The 22,809-nt window shown below is 40.2% G+C and overlaps 1 protein-coding gene across 1 annotated transcript in view; it reads right to left on the reverse strand.

The window, feature by feature from the left end:
* The window catches only part of SEPTIN7 (septin 7), a gene marked incomplete in the record, with an annotated part of 203,744 nt that overhangs the window by 91,614 nt on the left and 89,321 nt on the right, over nucleotides 1-22,809 (reverse strand). Inside the window, 1 exon segment of the mRNA XM_073630520.1 lies at nucleotides 8,835-8,941. Within this exon segment, the coding sequence (XP_073486621.1) occupies nucleotides 8,835-8,941 (107 nt within the window).

Here is a 22,809-nt window from a genome sequence, read left to right on the forward strand (position 1 = left end):
AGCTCGCTAGCAATACACAGAAAACTGAGCATGTGCAGCCTGACTCCAAAGGCTCTGTCTTATCTGGACTTGCCCAGGGGGACAGTGCAGGGAGGGGAGGATCTATGTATACAAGACCAAGCAGCCTTTTTACACAATGCAGAGGATTAAACCCTTAGGTTCCACAGTGCGTACAACAAGCATGCTTTACTGCATATACAGACTGATTTTACTGTTGTGGGTTTTAGTAATACTTTAAAGCAACCTGACAAGTAAAAAAAAACAAAAAACTATTTTTTTTTTTAATTAAAATGTCCCTCTGCTAAACCCCTTATTAAAGCAGAATTTCACCCAGAAGTGAGGGTTCCGCTTTAAGGACTCCTCACATGCCACATTTGGCAATTTTCTTTTGGGGGGGGGGGGGGTGTTAGAGTGGGTTCCTAGCTTTGACAGGTACCCAGCTTCCACTTCCGAAGGTGAGGCACAGCGTGTCTGGTGCATGCGCAGTGTGCACCCAGCTGTGAAGACGCAAGCCGTCGCAGCCGGGTGCCCACACTTGTGATTCCAGCACCAGGGAGAGGTGACAGTTCGGGTGGCTGCATCGCTGGATTTTGGGACAGGTGAGTGTGTATTAAAAGTCAGCAGCTACACTTTGTAGCTGCTGACTTTTAATAATCTTAAAAACTACTGGAACTCCACTTTAAGCCTTAGTTTACTCTAATAGGCCCTAATTAAATCCTTATTCTCTTTCTCAATTTAAAATTATTTTCCTGCTGATTTTTTTCTTGTTTCTATTTTATTAACCATTAATATTGAAACTGTTAGTTTGCTTGATATTTACACATTTAACATACATTTTACTCATTTCCCACTTTCAAAAAAAGCTCAAAATTAGGGGAAACCACTATTTCGTTTGTAAATAACTTTGCAATGTTTTGTACCAGAATTAGAATTTTAGTATCATTTTAAACAGGACAAATTACAGATAACATTTTTAAATTTAAACCAACACTGCTCAAAAAAAGAAAATGTGTTAGGTTTAGTTTTATTTCATTTTATTGTCTAACAATTACAGAAAAAAACATTTTTGCAAGACAATATAAAAGGAAAGCCTTTCTTGTCCTTACTGTACCTGAAAACTAGTCCTAAACATAAAACCAAAACATTATCACCATTTTGCTTCAGTTAGTATAAAGGTACTTCTATAAAAGTTGTCTCCGGTTTGCACTAATGTTTACTGTTACAGTAAGGCAAAAAAAAAAAAAAATCTTTAAGAGTTAGGAGTTCACAGCACATGGTTCCAAAAAAAAAAACAAAAAAAAACAAAAAAAAAAAAAAACAGTTCATTGTCTAGAAGGTCCAAAGCAAAGGCTTTTTTTGGCACACAAATTAGCACAAACTCATTTGGATTGTAGATGCACTTTCACACCAATTATTGCAAGAGTTAGCTGCAGACCGCCCCAAATGAAACTGCAGGGCTCTTGGAGACTTCATGTAGCAGGAGGATGTCTGCTTTTGTGCACAATTTTCTGAGTCGATCAGCTCTGCACATAATCGTGTTGTTGTTTGAAATCAACACTAGTTGTAGAATATTTTTCTTACAGTGGAATGTTAAGATTTCAAATTATTTGGCAACCTACTTAAATCCCTTTCCAGACTTATGGTAGCCACTCACAACCTTCTTTCTGAAGGCCTTAAAGCTTAACTCCAGGTATGATCCTATTTGTATACTTACATGAATCCAGCCAAAACCAATGAAAATATACATCTCAAACCTGAGAGACTTTTGTGGAAGCCAACAATCACTGTGGCTACTACAGGGATCACCACAATCTTATGGATCCTGTGTTCACTATACTCAGTGGGTTACTCACTTGGCGTTGTCGCAATTCATAGAACACCTTTTAATTTTTTCAGGAAATACAGGGCATTATCTGATTGGACGAGGTGGATATTGCAATGTTCCCACCTTGTCCAAGCAAACAACGCCTTGTGCTCACTGAAATTAATACAAGTGTTCAGTGAATGGCAGCAGTGTCGAACAAGCAAACCCTCAATGTGCAGTGGGGCACCCACTCAGCTTGGAAGATTGTGGTAATCACTGTAGTAGCTCTGACAAGTGATTGTCTGCTTCCACATTAGTCCCTTTGGTATAGGAAAAACATACTTAAAGTGGAGGTCCGCTGAAAAAAAAAAAAAAAAAAAATTAAAAGCCAGCAGCTACAAATACTGCAGCTGCTGACTTTTAATATATGGACACTTACCTGTCCAGGGAGCCCGCGATGTCGGCAGCCAAAGCCGATCCGTCCTTCGGCTCTCGGCTGCTGCCGCCACCATCCTCGGTAAGGGAATAAGGAAGTGAAGCCGTGCGGCTTCACTTCCTGGTTCCCTACTGCGCATGCGCGAGTCTCCCTGGTCCCTGCTGTGTTCTGTGTCTCACAGAATACAGCGGGGGAGGACGGGGTAGGTGCCGGAAGTGGCATAGGTCACCGCAAGCGCTGCGGTGAGCTATGCCAGGAAGTGGAAGCAAACACCTGTATTAGACAGGTATCTGCTTCCTCTTCCCCCCTGAAAGGTGCCAAAATGTGAATCCAAAAAGTGGAAGTTCCATTTTTGGGTGGAAACCCACTTTAAAACAAAGACTAATATAAGTCTGTAATTAAGATCCTTGAAGTTTAGCTTTAAAAAAAAACTAGCACACCTACTCAAAAAAAAAGGGACTATGCAGGGAATTTTTTTTAAAGGGAAATGTACACTGATCAGCAATAACATTATGATCAGACAAGTAAAGTGAACAACATTGATTAGTTTGTTATAACGGAATCTGAAATCAGGTGGGTTAAATCTTAGGCAGCAAGTGAACCTGTTGTCCCTAAAGCTATGGGTGGCCAAGGCTCACTGATGCATGAGGGGAGCGAAGGATGGCCCATGTAGCCCAGTGCAACAGATGAGCTACTCGAGTTCTTGAAAAAGTTAATGGTGGTTCCGATAGAAAGGTGTCAGAACACAGTGCATCCCAGTTTGTTGTGTGGGGCTGTGTAGCTACTAGAGCTGCACGATTCAGGCCAAAATGAGAATCACGATTTGTTTGCTTAGAATAAAAAGATCACGATTCTCGTGACTTAAAATCTTTCACATTATACAAAAAAAATTGGGCTAACTTTACTGGTTAGTTTTTTTTTTTCATTTATTAACCACCTCAATACAGTGCACTTTCACCCCCTTCCTGCCCAAGCCATTTTTCAGCTTTCAGCGCTGTCGCACCTTGAATGACAATTGCGCGGTCATGTTACACTGCGCTCAAATGAAATTTTTATCATTTTTTTCCCCACAAATAGAGCTTTCATTTGGTGGTATTTGATCACCTCTGCGGTTTTTATTTATTGCGCTATAAACAAAAGAAGAGGGACAAGTTTGAAAAAACAATATTTTTTACTTTTTGCTATAATAAATATCCAATTTTTTTTTTTTTTTTTTTTTAACAAATTTTTTCCTGAGCTTAGGCCGATACGTATTCTACATATTTTTGGTATAAAAAAAAAAAAAAAAAATCACAATAAGCGTATATTGATTGGTTTGCGCAAAAGTTATAGCGTCTACAAATTAGGGGATAGATTTATAGCATTTTTATTATTTTTTTTTTACAAGTCATGGCGGCGATCTGCGATTTTTATTGACTCTGCGATATTGAGCCAGACATATCGGACACTTTTGACACATTTTTGGGACCACATTTATACAGCGATCTGTGCTATAAAAATGCATTGATTACTGTGTAAATGTGACTGGCAGGGAAGGGGTTAACCACAAGGGGGCGATCGAGGGGTTAATGTGTGTCCTAGGGAGGCGATTCTAACTGTGGGGGGAGGTGACCGATCGGTGTCCCTATGTACAAGGGACACACATCGGTCTCCTCTCCTCTCTGACAGGACGTGGATCTGTGTGTTTACATACACAGATACACGGTCCTACTCGGTTGCTGGGCAATCGCAGGTGCCCGGCGGCCATCGCAGCCGCCGGGCACGCGCATCGGGTTCTCAGTGGCTCAGAAAGGTGGTCACGTCATATGACGTCCGCCCAGAACGAGAGCTGCCTCGTCCCGCCATCATATGACAGTGGGCGGGCAGCTAGTGGTTAAAGTCAGTTTTTCCCAAAAAAATTGCATTTGAAAGACCGCTGCACAAATACAGCGTGACATAAAATATTGCAACAACCACCATTTTATTCTCTAGGGTCTCTACAAAAAAAAAAAAAATTATATAAAATGTTTGGGGTTCCAAGTTTTTTTTTTTTTGCTAAAAAATTTGATTTTAAAACTTGAAACCAAATGTCAAAAAAAGGTTTAGTGTTTAAAGTCCTCACTTACACACTAATGCCCCGTACACACGGTCGGATTTTCCGATGGAAAATGTGCGATCGGAGCGTGTTGTTGGAAATTCCGACCGTGTGTGGGCGCCATCGGACATTTTCCATCGGATTTTCCGACACACAAAGTTGGACAGCAGGAGATAAAATTTTCCGACAACAAAATCCGTTGTCGGAAATTCCGATTGTGTGTACACAAATCCGACGGACAAAGTGCCATGCATGCTCAGAATAAATAAAGAGATGAAAGCTATTGGCCACTGCCCCGTTTATAGTCCCGACGTACGTGTTTTAAGTCACCGCGTTTAGAATGATCGGATTTTCCGACAACTTTGTGTGACCGTGTGTATGCAAGACAAGTTTGAGCCAACATCCGTCGGAAAAAATCCTAGGATTTTGTTGTCGGAATGTCCGAACAAAGTCCGACCGTGTGTACGCCCTATAAGTGTACTCCATTGACAAATTGTTTAGACTCAGTTCAACTGAAAGAGAATGTTGTGCTTCTTGGCAGACTGCCCAGATTTGTTCTTCCTTTCTTTTCATGGCTGTGGCTTCAGAAGAGCAGAAATAATTTTTTGCATAGCAAGAATCGTGAAACACCTATGTGTGTGATTATATGTCAGCATTACATTGTATATCCCTGTATGTTGCGGTCGTTCAGGTGCTTATCTAATAGTTTCTTGAAACTATCAATGCCCCCCACTGAGACCACCGTCTGTGGAAGGGAATTCCACATCCTTGCCGCTCTTACAGTAAAGAACCCTCTACGTAGTTTAAGGTTAAACCTCTTTTCTTCTAATTTTAATGAGTGGCCACGAGTCTTGTTAAACTCCCTTCTGCGAAAAAGTTTTATTCCTATTGTGGGGTCACCAGTATGGTATTTGTATATTGAAATCATATCCCCTCTCAAGCATCTCTTCACCAGAGAGAACAAGTTCAGTGTTCGCAACCTTTCCTCATAACTAAAATCCTCTAGACACTTTATTAGCTTTGTTGCCCTTCTTTGTACTCTCTCCATTTCCAGTACATCCCTCCTGAGGACTGGTGCCCAGAACTGGACAGCATACTCTAGGTGCAGCCGGACCAGAGTCTTGTAGAGCGGGAGAATTATCGTTTTATCTCTGGCGTTGATCCCCTTTTTAATGCATGCCAATATTCTGTTTGCTTTGTTAGCAGCAGCTTGGCATTGCATGCCATTGCTGAGCCTATCATCTACTAGGACCCCCAGGTCCTTTTCCATCCTAGATTTCCCCCCCCAGAGGTTCTCCCCCCAGTGTATAGATTGCATTCATATTTTTGGCACCCAAATGCATTATTTTAAATTTTTCTACATTGAACCTCATTTGCCATGTAGTTTCCCACCCCATTAATTTGTTCAGATCTTTTTGCAGGGTTTCCACATCCTGCGGAGAAGTTATTGCTCTGCTTAGCATCGTCCGCAAATACAGAGATTGAACTGTTTACCCCATCCGCCAGGTCGTTTATGAACAAATTAAATAGGACTGTTCCGAGCACAGAACCCTGGGGGACCCCACTACCCACCCCTGACCATTCCGAGTACTCCCCATTTATTACCACCCTCTGAACTCACCCTTGTAGCCAGTTTTCAATCCATGTACTCACCTTATGGTCCATGCCAACGGACCTCATTTTGTACAGTAAACGTTTATGGGGAATCTGTCAAATACTTTTGCAAAATCCAGATACACCACATCTACAGGCTTTCCTTTTTCTAGATGGCAACTCACCTCCTCATAGAAGGTTAATAGATTGGTTTGGCAAGAATGATTCTTCATGAATCCATGCTGATTATTGCTAACGATACCGTTCTCATTACTAAAATCTTGCATATAGTCCCTTATCATCCTCTCCAACAGTTAACATACTATTAATGTTAGGCTAACTGGTCTATAATTCCCAGGGATGTATTTTGGGCCCTTTTTAAATATTGGTGCTACATTGGCTTTTCTCCAATCAGCTGGTACCATTCCAGTCAGTAGATTGTCAGTAAAAATTAGGAACAATGGTCTGGCAATTACTTGACTGAGTTTCCCAAGTACCCTCGGGTGCAAGCCATCTGGTCCCGGTGATTTATTAATGTTAAGTTTCCCCAAGTCTAATTTTAATTCTGTCCTCTGTTAACCATGGAGGTGCTTCCTGTGATGTGTCATGAGGATAAACACTGCAGTTTTGGTTACTGAAGCCCTCTCGATTCCCTCGTGAAGACTGATGAGAAGAATAAATTCAATACCTTTGCCATCCCCCCATCCTTTGTAACCAGATGTCCTTCCCCATTCTTTATGGGGCCCAATATGGTCTGTCCTCCCTTTTTTACTGTTTACATACTTAAAGAATTTCTTGGGATTTTTTTTGCTCTCCTCCGCTATGTGTCTTTCATGTTCTATCTTAGTCGTCCTTATTGCACCCTTACAGTCCTTGTTGCATTCTTTATAAAGTCTGAATGCTGAGGATAATCCCTCAACCTTGTATTTTTTGAAGGCCTTCTCCTTTGCTTTTATATGCATTTTTACATTGGAGTTAAGCCATCCAGGACTTTTGTTTGCTGTTAAATTTAATACCCAATGGGATGCATTGGTTAATGCCCTTATTTAAATATGCTTTTAAAGCAAACCCATCTCTCCTCCGTGTTTTTTGTTCCTAAGATTTTATCCCAATTTATGCCTTCTAGCATGGTTCGTAGTTTAGGGAAGTTGGCTCTTTTGAAATTCAGTGTCTTTGTATTCCCCTTATGTTTTCTATTTGTGTGATTTATACTAAAGCCAATTGACCTGTGATCGCTGTTACCTAATTTGCCCCGTATTTCCACATCCATGATCAGGTCTGTATTGTTGGTAATCAGATCCAGTAACGCTTTATTCCTAGTTGGTGCGTCTACCATCTGACCCATAAAATTGTCCTGCAAGACATTTAAGAACTGGCGAGCCTTAGATGAATGCGCAGTTCCCTCCGTCCAGTCTATGTCTGGATAGTTAAATAACCCCCCATTATGATAACACTTCCCATCCTTGCTGCTAATCCAAATTGTGATAGGAGATCTGTCTCCCCTTCCTCACTCAGGTTAGGGGGCCTATAGCATACTCCCACTATTATTTTCCCCTTAGCTGCATTCCTTTGGAGCTCTACCCATAAGGATTCCATCTCCTCCCTAGCTCCCTTAGTAATGACATCTCTCACATTCACTTGTACATTATTCTTGATATATAGGCATACCCCTCCCCCTTTTTTACCCTCTCTATCCTTGCAATAAAGGGTATACCCTTGAATCTTTGCCAGCCAATCATGAGAGCTGTTGAACCAGGTCTCTGAAATTCCCACAAAATCCAAATCCTCCCCGTACAATAGTATCTCTAGTTCACCCATCTTGTCCGTCAGGTTCCTGGCATTGGTGAACATGCCACGTAGTTTAGACCGGTCGCATATTATCCTCTTATTGGGTGTTCCGAGATTGCAACTAGGACTTGCTACTATACTTACCTTGGGTTTATGTGCTTTGGTCAACCTACCACTAATGCCCCCCCAATACTACCCTCTGGAATATGTTCCACGCTGACTATCTCTACCTCTGGACCCTCCCCCCATCGCCTAGTTTAAAAACCCCTCTAACTTTTTGGCCATCTTCATTCCCAGCTGATCTGCACCCTCCTCATTTAGGAGTAGTCCGTCCCTTCTATAGTACCGGTTATCGACTGAGAAGTCGGCCCAGTCCTCCAGGAACCCAAACCCCTCCTTACTACACCAGCTCTTCAGCCACTTGTTTACTTCCCTAATCTGTGTAAAGTTTACATTAAAAAGATATCTTTTACATTTATAGATCTTAAAAAAGAGAAACAAATTAAAGAATTACTTCTGCGGTAATGTTTTAAATATCTTATTTCTATTGACAGTTAAGTTGGTCATAGATGGAACCACCCAAATTTCAAGCCATTTGTGGCTGTGCCTCTTTGACAGAAGTGGATTGCTAGATCGACTTTTGTTGAATGGGCTTGTTAAAAAAAATTCTCTTGATCAGTCTGGCTGCAGACACTGATCAGAGTAGAGTCCCTCCCCAATCAAAATACAACATCCCAGAGGGGAGGATTCCTCCAGCCACTTTGCTTATATGGACGGACGAGTTTTCCTCTTCTGCCCACTGACTAAACGAGAGAGTCAGTCTCTCTCTCTCTCTATATATATTATATATATATATATATATATATATATATATATATATATATATATATATATCTCAAAGGCTGTTGACAAAAAGCAAAGCAAAAAAAAAAGGGGGGGGGGGGGCAATGCACCCCCTGTGCAGCTGATAAATATTTCAACAGTTAAGTAGGGATGGAGGGTATTCAATGTAAACAAATGGCTAATGCTCCTGGAAGGGCACTTCTTTTATATATATAGGCAACAAATAAAAAATATTCTACTTATCAACAGCTTATGGCTTTCTCCATGACTATAGGTACACACTTCAATAAACTCACCTGAACAGTCTTTTTAATTCTGTGTGATGGACCAGGATAATCCGGAGCATATAAATCCGTTAAGAAGAGTGAATTTATGAGAGTAGATTTTCCCAGACCAGATTCACCTATGACAGACACATAAAACATGTGTTAAAAGTTTAAACTTTTTCCTGCTTGTGATCAACATGGAAGTCACAGAAATAATCATAAAATTACCTCAAATCATAAAAGAGGACATCAACATTTTTACTTTTAAAAGGCATATTAATCTTCTGACCATTCTTCTCTTCTGGGTCACAGGAGTGCACTTAGTTCCGCATTCTTGTGACCCAGATTCAGCCAACAGTGGGTTAAAGCCCTCTATGGGCTGACGTCACAGAGCTGCTCCAGGCTCTATAGGAGTCCCAACTTTAATGTTGGGCTCTACCCAGATAACCGAGGGGAAGCTGGCTCAGCTGGGCACCGAGAGCCTGAACCAGCTGCTCCCACCCCCTGCAATTTTTTTGTAATCCCGAACTTCTCCTTTAACATACACTTTTAATGTGCTCATTATGTATTGTTACAATACCTAGCAGAATGTACCTGTGCATTAATTGTACAATAAACACCACAATCATCTTCTTCATATACATAACTCATGTAAACAAACTGTAGAAATAGAAAAAAAAATTATATATATATATATATATATATATATATATATATATATATATATATATATATATATATATATATATATATATATATATATATATATATATATATATATATGACAGATGGAGATAATAGGATGGAAATATTTCCAATAGAGAGGAATCTGATCAATATACATTCTCAAACAGCAGCTAATGTGGGCACATCTCAAAATTGAAAACGGAAGAAGCAATACCTACTAGTCTTAAAGATCATAACTATTTGCCAATTACCGATGCTTAGTCACTTGGAAATTTATTTTGCAGAAAGTAATGAAATATCTAAAACCCTTCCACTGATGTGCACTGTGCTGCTAAATGTAGGCTGGTCTTTTTATTGGCCATGCACATGGCCAAGAATGATATCAATTCGACTTTTAGCAAACACTTTTAGATATGCATATAAATAATCACCTTAAAGTGGATGTAACCCCTCACATATACCTAGTGAAGTGAACAGCCTCAGATGACACACAGAGATTAAACAAATTCTCCTACGCAAGTTTAACATGTATATCTGCTGTCTTCATATACGGTTTACAAAGTGCACGTCCTGTTAGAATTTTCTCTTTCTGATTCGCCTGTGGGTGTAGATTCTTACCATGCACTGCAAGACAGCTGATAGGAGGAAAGGCACACACCCCCTCTTCACATAGGCAGAGACTTGCTGTACTGTGAATTGACCAGCTCTCTGCTAATTGATGGCACCCACCCTGACACAAAATTCAGGCTGGTTTTTATCACAGTTGGAGAACTTGTCAAAAGTTATCATGCTGATAACAGAAGAACAGAGTAGCAGAAAGGCACGGGACTTAGGGCTTTGAAGAGAGATAAGAAAACACTGCAGATACATGTGCTCAGCTCAGATTTCATGAATCAGGTTTACATCCACTTTATTAACGTGAGCAATTTTATCCAGGTGTGTTAATGCAGTACAAAAACTAGTTTGTATGTATATTTTGTAATTATGTATGTACATAGATAATTGGGGGATGATTAGGCAGGGGGGCAGCCCTTTTTAGCCCCTCAACTCACTGCTGATAAACTATTCTATTTATTCTAGACAGCGCATATTAACTTAGATATTAAAAAAAAGTTAGCTTAATCTTTTGAGCTGTGTAACATTTTTCCGAAAATAGCAAGTAAACTGGCTAAGTATGTCAAAAGCCGAAAGCGTTTGCTGGTTAAAATGTAATATAAACAAACTATTAACATGCAATATTTTATATTCTCCTGACAAAAATATATATATTTTTTTTAAAAGGTCTTTTTTAGCCCTCATCATAAAAAACAAAATAAGTTTGTCCCCGTCGGGAGGGATTCATCTGTGTCAACGCTGTCTATGTTGATCAAGGAATCAAGCGAATCGCTTTCCAACTCAAGGTGGCAGGAAAAAAATCTGCTCCGTTTATTGGCTGCTTTAGTGTCTCAAACACATTCCCTGCTGGGCAACACATTCAAAATTCCTCAACGTTCATTAGCACAACCTGTTCACAGATACCCTTCAAAGTAACTATTGTGTTCCCATGAAAAACAAAGAAATTCATAATTTGGCCATGCTAACAGCTTTAGGAAGATTTTGATTTAATTGGGATAGGTTCCTCAGACCAAGCCTAAATGACTACTACGAAGATATTCTAAAAACAAAAAAAAAAAATGGCTAAAGACAAACAGGCATCAAAGCTGAATGCATAACACATAGTATCACTGGTTTACTATTATTACTACTAAATTCATTAAACATGTAGCCATGGAGACCTTCCCCTTATTCTTTCTAAACTATGCCAAGCATTGCTTCATCCAAAGGCCTGTGAATAAAGTAGGAACAGCAGTAGCAATTAAGAAATATAAAGGCACATTACAGCACTAGTGTGCTCACTGAATTGCCTTACAATAGTGTAATTTAAAATGTAACTGGGACATTTAAAAGCCATGCCAAACCAGAGCTTTTTTCAAGAATAAAAAAAAAAACAGCAGCATTTTATTTAGAGTCCAAAAGTTTCCTTTCATTAAATTTCTGTACGACAGGTTATTGGCAAGTGTCTTAGGAAAAGACACCCTTGAAATATTTATCTCCATAAGAACTATTCAACCACATCCGCCATTGACAGTGCTGCAAAACACATTCTGGGAGCCAATGTTGAGGACTGCTTGTATTCAGTTGCTAAGGTGGGGGCACAGTAAGAATGCCAAGCATAAGAACAGTTAAGATGCATTAAAGTGTGAAAATCATTTCTATGATATTGGAGTCTAGTCAAACACACACAAAGTTTAATGAAATGCGCTATATTTAGCAGGTTTCTTTCACACTGATGCGGTACAGTGTGACCACACAGCAGTGTACCTACAGATTTTGTGCGAGTTCCTTTTGATTTCTATCATCTCCTGCGGTTTTGGGGCACTTTCTAAAAGTACGCCAAAACTCCTACTCTGCATTAGTGTGAAAGGGGCCCCAAGTCTATACGAATTTCGACCAAGTTAAAAATAGGAATACTCCATTCGAAAAACATTTATAATTGGGTTATTGAGCCAAGGCAGACCTCTAAAAAGAAGAAATTAAATACCAGTTCAGTAAGCTACTAACTGAATGCCATACCCAATGGGTTTTTAAAACCTTGCATGGCAACTACTGTGCCAGAACAATCTAGAAGGCCAGTGATCTTAGCTAGCACTCAGAGCACCACTGTAGTGAATTCAAGTCCAAAATTTGTAGGTAAACTTCATTTACTACTCAGTTTTAACACATACTGGCCAGGACCAACAGTCCCGTGCTGATAAAGGTCCAGCAAACCAAAACCACCCATTCCACATACTGGCATACCGGTTGTGTGTAGGTTATTTTAAAAAATTTTGAAGGGAACACTCAGGGCCCACTGATATCTTTGCGGTGCTGCAATATACGCAATGGCAAGGTCATGTTGAAAGGTGCCCTAAAACACTATTACAGTAGTGGGCAGCCCACCATCACAATGCACTTGACATGTTGGGGGGGGGGGAGATATGTGGTACATATCAAATTTTAGACTGCATTATGGTGCATCAGCAGCCCATTAAAAATGAAAACTCTTAAAGTAGTGCATAGTAGCTTGTGGCATAACAGTGCTAAAGTGTAAATGGGCTCTTATCTCAAAAGCCAAAACTATTTTTAGTTTTGGCTTGAGTAGATTGGATTTAAACTTATCTCTTAGACAGTTGTCATCAGAATGTTTTTCCACTGTAAGATTTCCCTCTATTCCTGTTCCACTGACCACTCAAAATTTAGGATTTTCAGTCCTGACAACAATGATCACTTGAATACAGCGACGGCTTTTGGCTTTGGATACATCTTAAAAAGGGTAACAGGCACTTTTAGGGAAATAAATAAAAAGAAATACATAATATATATATATATATATATATATATATATATATATATATATATATATACATATACACATATATATATATATATATATATATATATACATATACACATATATACATATATATATACATATACATATATACATACACACACAGTTGTGGTCATAAGTTTACATACCAGAATTCAGGATTTATTGGCCATTTGTCAGAGAATATGAATAATCACAAAAAACTTTTTTCACTCATGGTTAATGTTTGACTGAAGCCATTATCAACTGTGTTTACTCTTTTTACATCATAATGGCAACAGAAACTACCCAAATGACCCTGATCAAAAGTTTGCATACCCCCACACCGTATATTGCCCCCTTTAACATCAATGACACCAAATTTCCTGTGCCTTTGTAGCTCACACACCCCCAAAACATCAGCGATCCACCTCCGTGTTTCACAGTAGGAATGGTCTACCTTTCATCATAGGCCTTGTTGACTCCTCTCTAAATGTAGTGTTTATGGTTGTGGCCAAAAAGCTCAATTATGGTCTCATAACCCCAAATGACTTTGTGCCAGAAGGGTTGAGGCTTGACACTGTGCTGTTTGGCGTATTGTAAGCGGGATACTTTGTGGCATTTGCATAGTATTGGTTTTCTTCTGGCGACTTGACCATGCAGCCCATCTTTCTTCAAGTGCCTCCTTATTGTGCATCTTGAAACAGCCACGTGTTTTCAGAGAGTCCTGTATTTCACCTGAAGTGATTTGTGGGTTTTTCTTTGCATCCCAAACAATTTTCCTGGCAGCTGTGACTGAAATTTTAGTTGGTCTACCTGACCTTGGTTTGGTTTCAACAGAACCCCTCAATTTTATTTCTTGATTAGAGTTTGAACACTGCTGATTGGCGTTCTCAATTCCTTGGATATCTTTTTAGATCCCTTTTCTGTTTTATACAGTTCAACTATCTTTTACCGCAGATTCTTTGACTGTTATTTTGCTTTCCGCATGACTCAGAATCCAGAAATGTCAGTGCAGCACTGGATAAAAGACGCAAGGGTCTGCCAGTATTCCAGAAACTCATTGACCTTTTATAAACACAGACTAATTACAAGCAAACAGATCACAGGTGAGGATGGTTACCTTTAGCCCCGTTTCACACAGGGGTGGCACGACTTGCAGGTCGCCTCACCGAGGCGACTTGCACACGACTGCCACGGCGACTTGCAAAACGACTTCTGTATAGAAGTCTATGCAAGTCGCCCCCAAAGTAGTACAGGAACCTTTTTATAAGTCGGAGCGACTTGCGTCGCTCCTATTAGAACGGTTCCATTGTACAGAACGGGTGTGAACCGGCACTAAATAGCCATTCAAACACCTGTGTCAACTTGTGTGCATGTTATCAGGCCAAAACCACCAGGGTATGAAACTTTTTGATCAGGGTCATTTGCCATTATGATTTAAAGAGAGTAAACACAATTGACTAATAAATGGCTTCAGCCAAACACTAACCATGAGCAAAAGAAAAGTTTGTGTTATCATTCATATTCTCTGAAAAATGGACAAGAAATCATAAATTCTGCAAAGGTTTGTAAACTTATGAGCACAACTGTGTGTGTATGATATAATGATAGATTTAAAAAACAAAAAAAAAACAAATCATGTACAGATGCTACACATTATATAGTAATTTAAATGTTATTGCAAATTCAATGCAATTTGGCAACCTAGAGAATTTCTGTACACCATTAGTGTACAGAACGCAGACATAAGTGTATTTTCCTACTTGTGTGACCAATGTAACCTATGTATATGACATATTTGCCACTGGAACCCGGAAATCACAGAAGTAAACACCACTAATTTAGTGATCTCCACAGGAGGTTGGCCAATCGGCACAGCGCAGTTCAGAGAATGCTTTGCATATAGAGTTCATTCAAAGCATTTTCTGTTTGGATGAGGTGGCGAGGCATGATGGTGACATCATGCTCACCTCCTCATCCAATCAGAGAAAGCTTTAATTTCTCCGAAATGCACATGTACTGAGCAGCCTACCTCCTGTATTCACAAGGCATCTGGCTAGCTGCTCAACACATGACCCGGAAGCAACTGGAGCTCACTTGAAAAGTGGTGTCTGCTTCAGCGATTGCCAGCTCCCAGCAGCACTGGCCAGGAATGTCATAACAAGCCCATACCTGGAATTATTCCGTAAAAATGGAATTTGAAACAGGTAAATACTTAAAAATCGCAACTAATGCTTAATCAAATTCTTTAACACCATAAAGCCTAAAAGTTTAACTGAAACGCTAATAGTATCCTTAATCCACCTTTGAAATAATCTCCTGCAGCTAGTTATCCTACACGGTGTTGAGAGTGGAACGGTGTTTCTTAATGGAAAGTAACATAAGTACACAAGCATGCTTTGGCCCATCTGCGTCAAATCATGGCATTTTTGTGCACCTGGGAGGCACAGGTGCAGCATTGAGCCTACTACAGCCTGAAATATGTGGTGGTTGGACACTGTACTGAATAGAATTTTAGTTGAGAGCCATATGCAGAATTGATATGTGCTCATTACAGCAGATTAAACAAGCACACTGAATTTCAAGCAGAACAGATATTTTTCTATACTTCTGTTTTTAAAGGGATACAACATGGGGAAGCATCCATGTGTTCCTGAGGTGTACTTTTTTGTATTAGTTACATTTAAACAAAACAAAAAAAAATAATAAAAAATATGTATATACATTGTAAGGAATACCCAGTTTGACCATTCTTCCAGAAGCAGATTTGTGAGGTCAGGCACTGATGTGGACGAGAAGGCCTGGCTTGCAGTCTCCGCTCTAATCCATCCCAAAGGTGTTCTATCGGGCTGAAGTCAGGATTCTGTGCAGACCAGTCAGATTCCGCAACCCCAAACTCGCTCATCCATGTCTTCATGGACCTTGTTTGAGCACTGGCACACAGCCATGTTGGAACAGGAAGGGGCCATCCCCAACGGTTTCTACAAAGTTGGGAGCATGAAATTATCCAAAAGGTCTTGGTATGCTTCAGACTTAAGAATTTCCTTCACTGGAACTAAGGGGCCAAGCCCAAACCCTGAAAAACAACTCCACACCATAATCCTCCTCCACCAAATGATTTGGACCAGTGCACAAAGCAAGGTCTATAAAGACTATGGATGTGCGAGTTTGGGGTGGAGGAACTTGACTGGCCTGCACAGAGTAACCGTAGTTGGAAAAAGACTGACAGGTCCTTAGTTGCTTTCTGAGCTTTGCTCTAGGGCCTGTTCACACTTGCCCATTTTACTGCATGCCAATTTCCAGCAGAAATTTCAAGAATTGTCATGTGGCTAGCCCATGTGTGTACATGGGGACACAATTGAGTAGTAAATGCATAAAACTAAGTGTTATACAGTCTTGTGCATTTTAAATGCATCTACGTCATGGAAAATCTATATTCTAAATGTTTCTCATTTTGCATAATGCATGAGGAAAAGAAAGCAAATTTAAAACTGTTAAAGTAATCCCTTAATTCTCTAGGGTGGTTCAGCAGGGGACCAGCTGAATTCTGATCTGTGTGTGGCCCCGCCTGTTCATCAGAAGCTGATTAATAGGCTGACTTCTGTCGAACGAACAAGCTGGATAACTTATTGATCAACGGCTGCAGCAGCTGATCAGTATATCCTGACAACATCGAGTTTTAGTTAGAATACAATGTCTCGGGGTGAACTCCTTCATCAAATTCATTTGTGTGAATTGAAAAATCTATCCCCCCCCGCTTATTCAGCCTGTATGAAATTAAAAAAAAAAAAAAAAAAACACACACACACACACACACACACATCTATGAGTAGCTCAAGTCTCCAAGGAAGGCATAGACTTTGCGACAGAAAATGGTCTATTGTTTAAAGAAGTGACAAGTAACAATTGTGGTCAGCTTTAAGGCTAAAGACCCCAAAATTCAGGCAAGAAAAAAAAAAAAAAAAATCACACAGGACCCCAAGTTGTATGCGCATATTTAACAACCAAGATTTTGCTTTAAAAAAAAAAAAAAAACGAAAAAAAACAAAAAAAAAACCACAGGCCTATATTTCAGGACAGCAGAAAACAATTTTAAAATTATTATATTATAATATATATATATTTACTAGCAAGCCATTTTATGTGAGATTTGGTCTTGGTAGTGTGACAAAGTTTTTAAATCTTCACTCTTAAGGCCTCATGCACATGGACATTTATGTGCTAACAGTCTTCTGGCACTTTCCCATGCATGCACTTGTAAATGCCGATGGCTTCTGCATCAACATTTACCTGTGCATGGGTGTACTTCTCGGAAATCACCACTTTTGTGTTTGGGAAAATAAGCCTTATGTGCATGTTTTTTTGGTGTTTACAAGCATACAACCATTCACTTGTATAGGTGGCAGTGCGCGGCACCTGCAGCTTATTACATTATGTCAAACAGCGTGCATTATTTTATTACAGTCCGAGTTGCAGTCAGTTTCTTCTGTAGCATATAAAATTATACATAATCTTATCCAGTATAAAGTTGCCAACCTAAATTCATTAACTTTGGCATATGAAATTCAATAGAACAAAAACCGATTATACATTTAATGGTTAATAAAAATAAAATTGTTATTGAGGACTTTTAATTAGTGCCGATTTTATGTTTATTGAACTTTCCCACTGGGATCATGGGGCTCACTCAGCTGCTGCCAAGAATCTATTGCAGTAGTCCCTAGTGCGCTAAATTGTATCTAAATAAACATTAAAGCATAGATACTCATTTGTCAAGTTTAAAGCTAAACTCCGGAAAAAGAAAAAAAAAAAAAAAAGTTACTCTTGCAGTGTGAACCCTTCCTTATTACAAGAGTTAACTGCTCATTTTGCCTAGAGGATAAAAAAAGTGAAATACTTGCTATTCATTTGACTCCCTGGCAGGCAGCGCACTTCCTTATGCAAAGAGCAAGAGATCAGAGAGGAAAGCAGACTCTGCACTTTGGATTCAGGCTAGTACACACTATAGAGGGATACGCTTTGTTCATTTTTAACGTCTGAGGTTTACAACCACTTTAAGCCTCGGTTCACATTATGATCCACATGTGAAATCGCACTGCATTCTTGTTCAATTCACATGAGATTCAGTGTGGTGTGATTTGGCCTTTTCCATTTTGAATGGGCTCAAATCGCAGAGCATCATAACAAAGCTGGGCATGCAGCAATTTTGGAAACACATTGCAACCGGAAAGAATGGTACTTTTGTATTTGCACTGCGTTTTCAACCTACCTTTTTTGGGGGGGGGGTGTGCCATTAAGACTGCACTAGAAGAAAATTACAGTACACACATGCAACAAAACATTCACCTCCAGCAGGGCTAGTTTAAAAACACCTAAACATTCTCAAAAATATGGGGATTTGGTCATACTATATTGCTATATGGTGCTAAGCCCACTTACTGCGACAAAGTACCCTATGGATAGTGCAGGACCCACTAATCATGGGGTACTTTGTCGCAGTAAGTGGGCTTAGCACCATATAGCAATATGGTGTGACCAAATCCCCATATTTATGAAAATGTCTTTTTGAGAATGTTTAGGTGTTTTTAAACTAGCCCTGCTGGAGGTGAATGTTTTTTTGCATATGTGCGCTGTAATATTTTTCTTCTATTGTATGGTCTTATGGCTGCACCAGCTTTAATGAGAAGGTTTGCCCCCCAAATATCTTGTTTGTTTATTAAGACTGCCCTGACACCCACAGCGGACAGTGTTTTAGCCCTGTGAAGCTGGGGAAAGCTCTTGGCATTGAATGTAGACAACTATGATGTGGTGAGAAAGACACTCACTGCATTACCATTACATCAGTCATTTGCATCTCTGCTACTCTACTGCACATGCCCATAATCACCTGTGCTGGAAGATGCAAAATGTGGTGCAGCTGTGCATAGTAACCACTCAGCTTAACTTCAGCTTGTTCTATTAGCTTTTACAAAAACACCTGGAAGCCGATTGGTTTCTATGCAGAACCGCACCACATTCAGCACTTTCAGCCTGGGTTCACACTAGCAGCACGATCTCAGAGATGGAATGTGATGATGATTCACACCCGCACTGCAGGTGCTGATCACATGCGATCTCTGAGCAATGCAAATTCAGCCATACAATTGTATGGCCGAACTCGCATTGGATTCGCGCAGAAAAGGGATTTGTTTTTCCCCACACTAGAATTGGATCGCATGGGTGTACTCACCTACGCGATCCGATTTCTGTGCGAGTTCACAGTTCGCACTGTGATCTGTGAAATAAACTGGGGGCGTCATTAACTTTGTTACTGAAACCCGCAGCGGTTCGCACAAGGCAGTGTGAACTGCCTGCGGCAGAGGAGCCATGCGGGAATCACGCTGGTTCCCGCATCGCATTAGTGTGAACCCAGGGTCCAGCTTTAGTAAATCAAACCCAAAGAGAGAAGGAAGACTGTAGACTCAGAATGCTGCTAAAACAGAATAAAGCCGATAGCAAGTGCCAATTGTAGAGAGATACTGGTAAACAAAACTGAAGTTCTTTACTTAGCCATTGACTACAGTATACGTACCAGGTTAAAGTGATAACATGTTGGGAGACATGCACGCACTTTTTTTCCCCTCACTGTATAGTATATACAGCACAGATGTCAAATTGTTATATTCAATATATTAAAACAACTCAAATTCCACATTTACTTGAAGTACTGGAAAGGACAATGTCCTGTTTCAAAGAGTTATCGGTCTTTTTTCTACAAAAAGGCTTCATACTATTTCAATGTACGCAGCGGAACCAACCAACAACTATGCAAATAAGAATGTAAAGACTGTCCATTAGGGACATTTGAAGACTTCCAACTATTTACCTTATTTCAGCCTATTCATATCAAGCATACTAGAGGCAAATTTTGAGCAGCAGCTGGCAGGGATTTGCCAGAAGCTTCTCTAGCAGCTGTAGAAACAAATAAAATTTCATGTCACAATATGGGTTTACATCTTGTGACAAGAGAAAAGTAATTACAGTAAAACCTTGGATTGAGAGCATAATTTGTTCCAGAAACATGCTTGTAATCCAAAGCACTCTTATATCCAAGCGAATTTCCCCATAAGAAATAATGGAAACGCAAATGATTCGTTCCACAACTCGTAAGTCCTTCAGTTTATAGTCTATATAAAAAGATTATAGTAAAGTGACCAGGATGTGCAACCATAAAATGTCCATCTACAAATGGAAGCTTCCACAAGGAAATCAGAAGCAAAATCCATCAGTAGCTACAGAGGAAAAAAAAAAAAGGAGAGCGGCGCCTCTAAAGCCTTGCACACATGATCGGATTTTCCGCTGACAAAATGTCAGACTTTTGTCCGAAGGCGTGTGCCTTGATTTGGTCATACAAACAGCAAGGCAAGGTAATTGTTGGCCAACAAACACGAACGTAGTGACGTACTACGTGTTTTTTCAGCTCTTTAGCGCCACCCTTTGGGTTCCTTCTGCAAATTTCGTGTTGGTAGAAGTTTGGCAAGTGTTGATTCACGCTTTTCGTTTCGCACTTTTCAGTTAGTTTCTGAATGGCCATTCGTCAATCAGACATGTTGCGGAATCAGAGGAGATAATGTGTTATTATTGGCCTTTGAGTTATTGCTTTGACCCAAGTCTAGTCCAGGAATAGGAAGAGGAGGATTTCTTGGACCAAAAATTGGTTTCTTTATTAATAGTGACCAATTGTGTCTTATTCCTTTGCTGCGGGAGCTCCAGGAGAATAATCCAGATGCTCTTCGGAATTATCTCTGGATGACAGACCCCTGCTTTCACCAATTCTTGGCATTGTTGACCCCCTATATTAAGAAGCAGGACACATGCATGAAGCTTTTATTTTATTTTTTGGTTGAATAATGATTTCATTTGTTATATTTTCTATATTTTTGCATGCATAGAATGCACTTTGGTTAAAGCAGAGTTCCACCCATTTTTTAGTTTATTAAAAGTCAGCAGCTACAAAAAGCATAGCTGCTGACTTAATAAACCTGCACTCGCCTGTCCCACCATCCAGCGAAACGGCCGCTCGGAGCATCGTTCCTCTCCCCCTCCTCTCCGCTGGCGCCGTCATAGCCACTGTGGGCCCCCGATCGTGACAGGCTACGGCTTTGTGGCTGGGCGCGCACTGCGCATGTCACGCTGTGCTATTGGCCAGCCGATCTTCTGGGACCTGTGTTGCATCCTGGAAGATCGCTGGCAGGGAGGGGCCGCCTAGGGCGAGAGGAGTCGTCGTCTAAAATGTGGCATGTAAGGGGGCGAGGATTGTTTAAAGCGGAAGTTCCACTTTTGGGTGGAACTCCGCTTTAAGTTCTATTGGCAGATAGCAGGTCTAATTTTATTTGTTTTTTTTTTTTTAATTCACAATAAAAAAAATTGAGAGGAATACTTCTTGGCTATGTGTTTTACTACAAAAATGGCAGTTTGGTAGTAGGCAGTTACATTTAAAAAAAAATAATAGTGTTGTGGTAACTTGCCCAAAAAAATATTATTCTTGATATCACTAGGAGAAAAAAAAAAAAAAAGGGGGCCTTTGAAAATTTGTTTGCAATAACTCCATCAGTATCAACAGCAAAGCAGCTTCATTATTATCCCATTAAAGAAGAGAATGTGCGCTGCATTTCGAGATTTCATAATTTGCCACGTCACGAATGTTAATTCTCCATTATGAGCGCTAGTTTACAAGACCGACCGCTTCTGGCTCATCCTTTCTTCAGAGCATGTGTGTTTGTATTTTGGACTTTTGTCCGACAGACTTGTGTACACACGCTCGGAAAATCTGACAGACATTTGTCCGCGGAAAATTTTAAAACCTACCATCCAACATTTGCCCGCGGAAAATCCAACAATTGTCCGATGGAGTATACAAATGGTCGGAATTTCCGCCAACAGCCTGTCATCACACATTTCCCGTCGGAAAATCTGATCGTGTGTATGCAGCTTAAGTGTAAGCAATATGGTTACATTTAACCACTTCCGGACCGGACCGCCCAATGTCTTTTATACCCAGTTTTGACATGGCGCTACTTGTTTATCAAGTCAAAATATATATTTTTTGTGTTTTTTTTATAAAACACTTTGCTTGTCTTGCAAAATGCTCTCAAACCAAGTTGCTCACTGTACGTAACGTGTAGGGCATATGTATTAGGGGTGCTGAATTTAAATTGCAGCATTGATGCATCATGATTCGGCCGTCCGCGATTCGGTATCGATGCTGCGACCAAAATAACCAATTTTTGGATGATGTCATCCACGCTGTGCCACTCCAAACAGGGACGAAATGAGCCGTGGACATTAGCCGCACCCCCTTTACCTGCCTCCCGGCGTCGCCGTGTGTTGAGCTGGCTGCTACAGGAGAGGAGACATATGGAGTGAGTGTCTGACTCCCGGTCTACAGAGAGTCGTCGTCCTCCTCGGCTCACTGTCACACAGGCTGCTGGGGGAGACCTGAGCCAGCGTCCCGTGCTTGTCCTCCTCACAACAGGCTGCTGTGGGCAGTGGGAGACCTGAGAGAGCCAGAAGAATACTGATCGGCCGCGTTTGTGCACTGGTTACCTGCTGCCTGCAGCAGCCTACGAGGACGGAGGACACTCTGTCATCAGGTACGTCAGACACTGACAGTATATATCTGATGCACAATTATGTGCAAATTTGCCAAATTATGACCGTAATGAAAATAAACTTGAAGGTGGCCCTAAACATCAAAGTGACCATACCATTTTATTAATTATGGTTTATGTAGGTCTTATGGTCTTAGTGATTCACATCAACTTCATTTGATAATTTTTTTTTTTTTTTGTACGATTTATAGTTTTGCTCATCACTGGCCCAGACATAAAGCATACAAAAAAAAAAAAAAGTATCAAATGAAGCTCAAAATCAATCACCAAGATAAGA

Source organism: Aquarana catesbeiana, linkage group LG05 (genome assembly GCF_042186555.1).
Source record: "Aquarana catesbeiana isolate 2022-GZ linkage group LG05, ASM4218655v1, whole genome shotgun sequence".
NCBI classification, from domain to species: domain Eukaryota; kingdom Metazoa; phylum Chordata; class Amphibia; order Anura; family Ranidae; genus Aquarana; species Aquarana catesbeiana.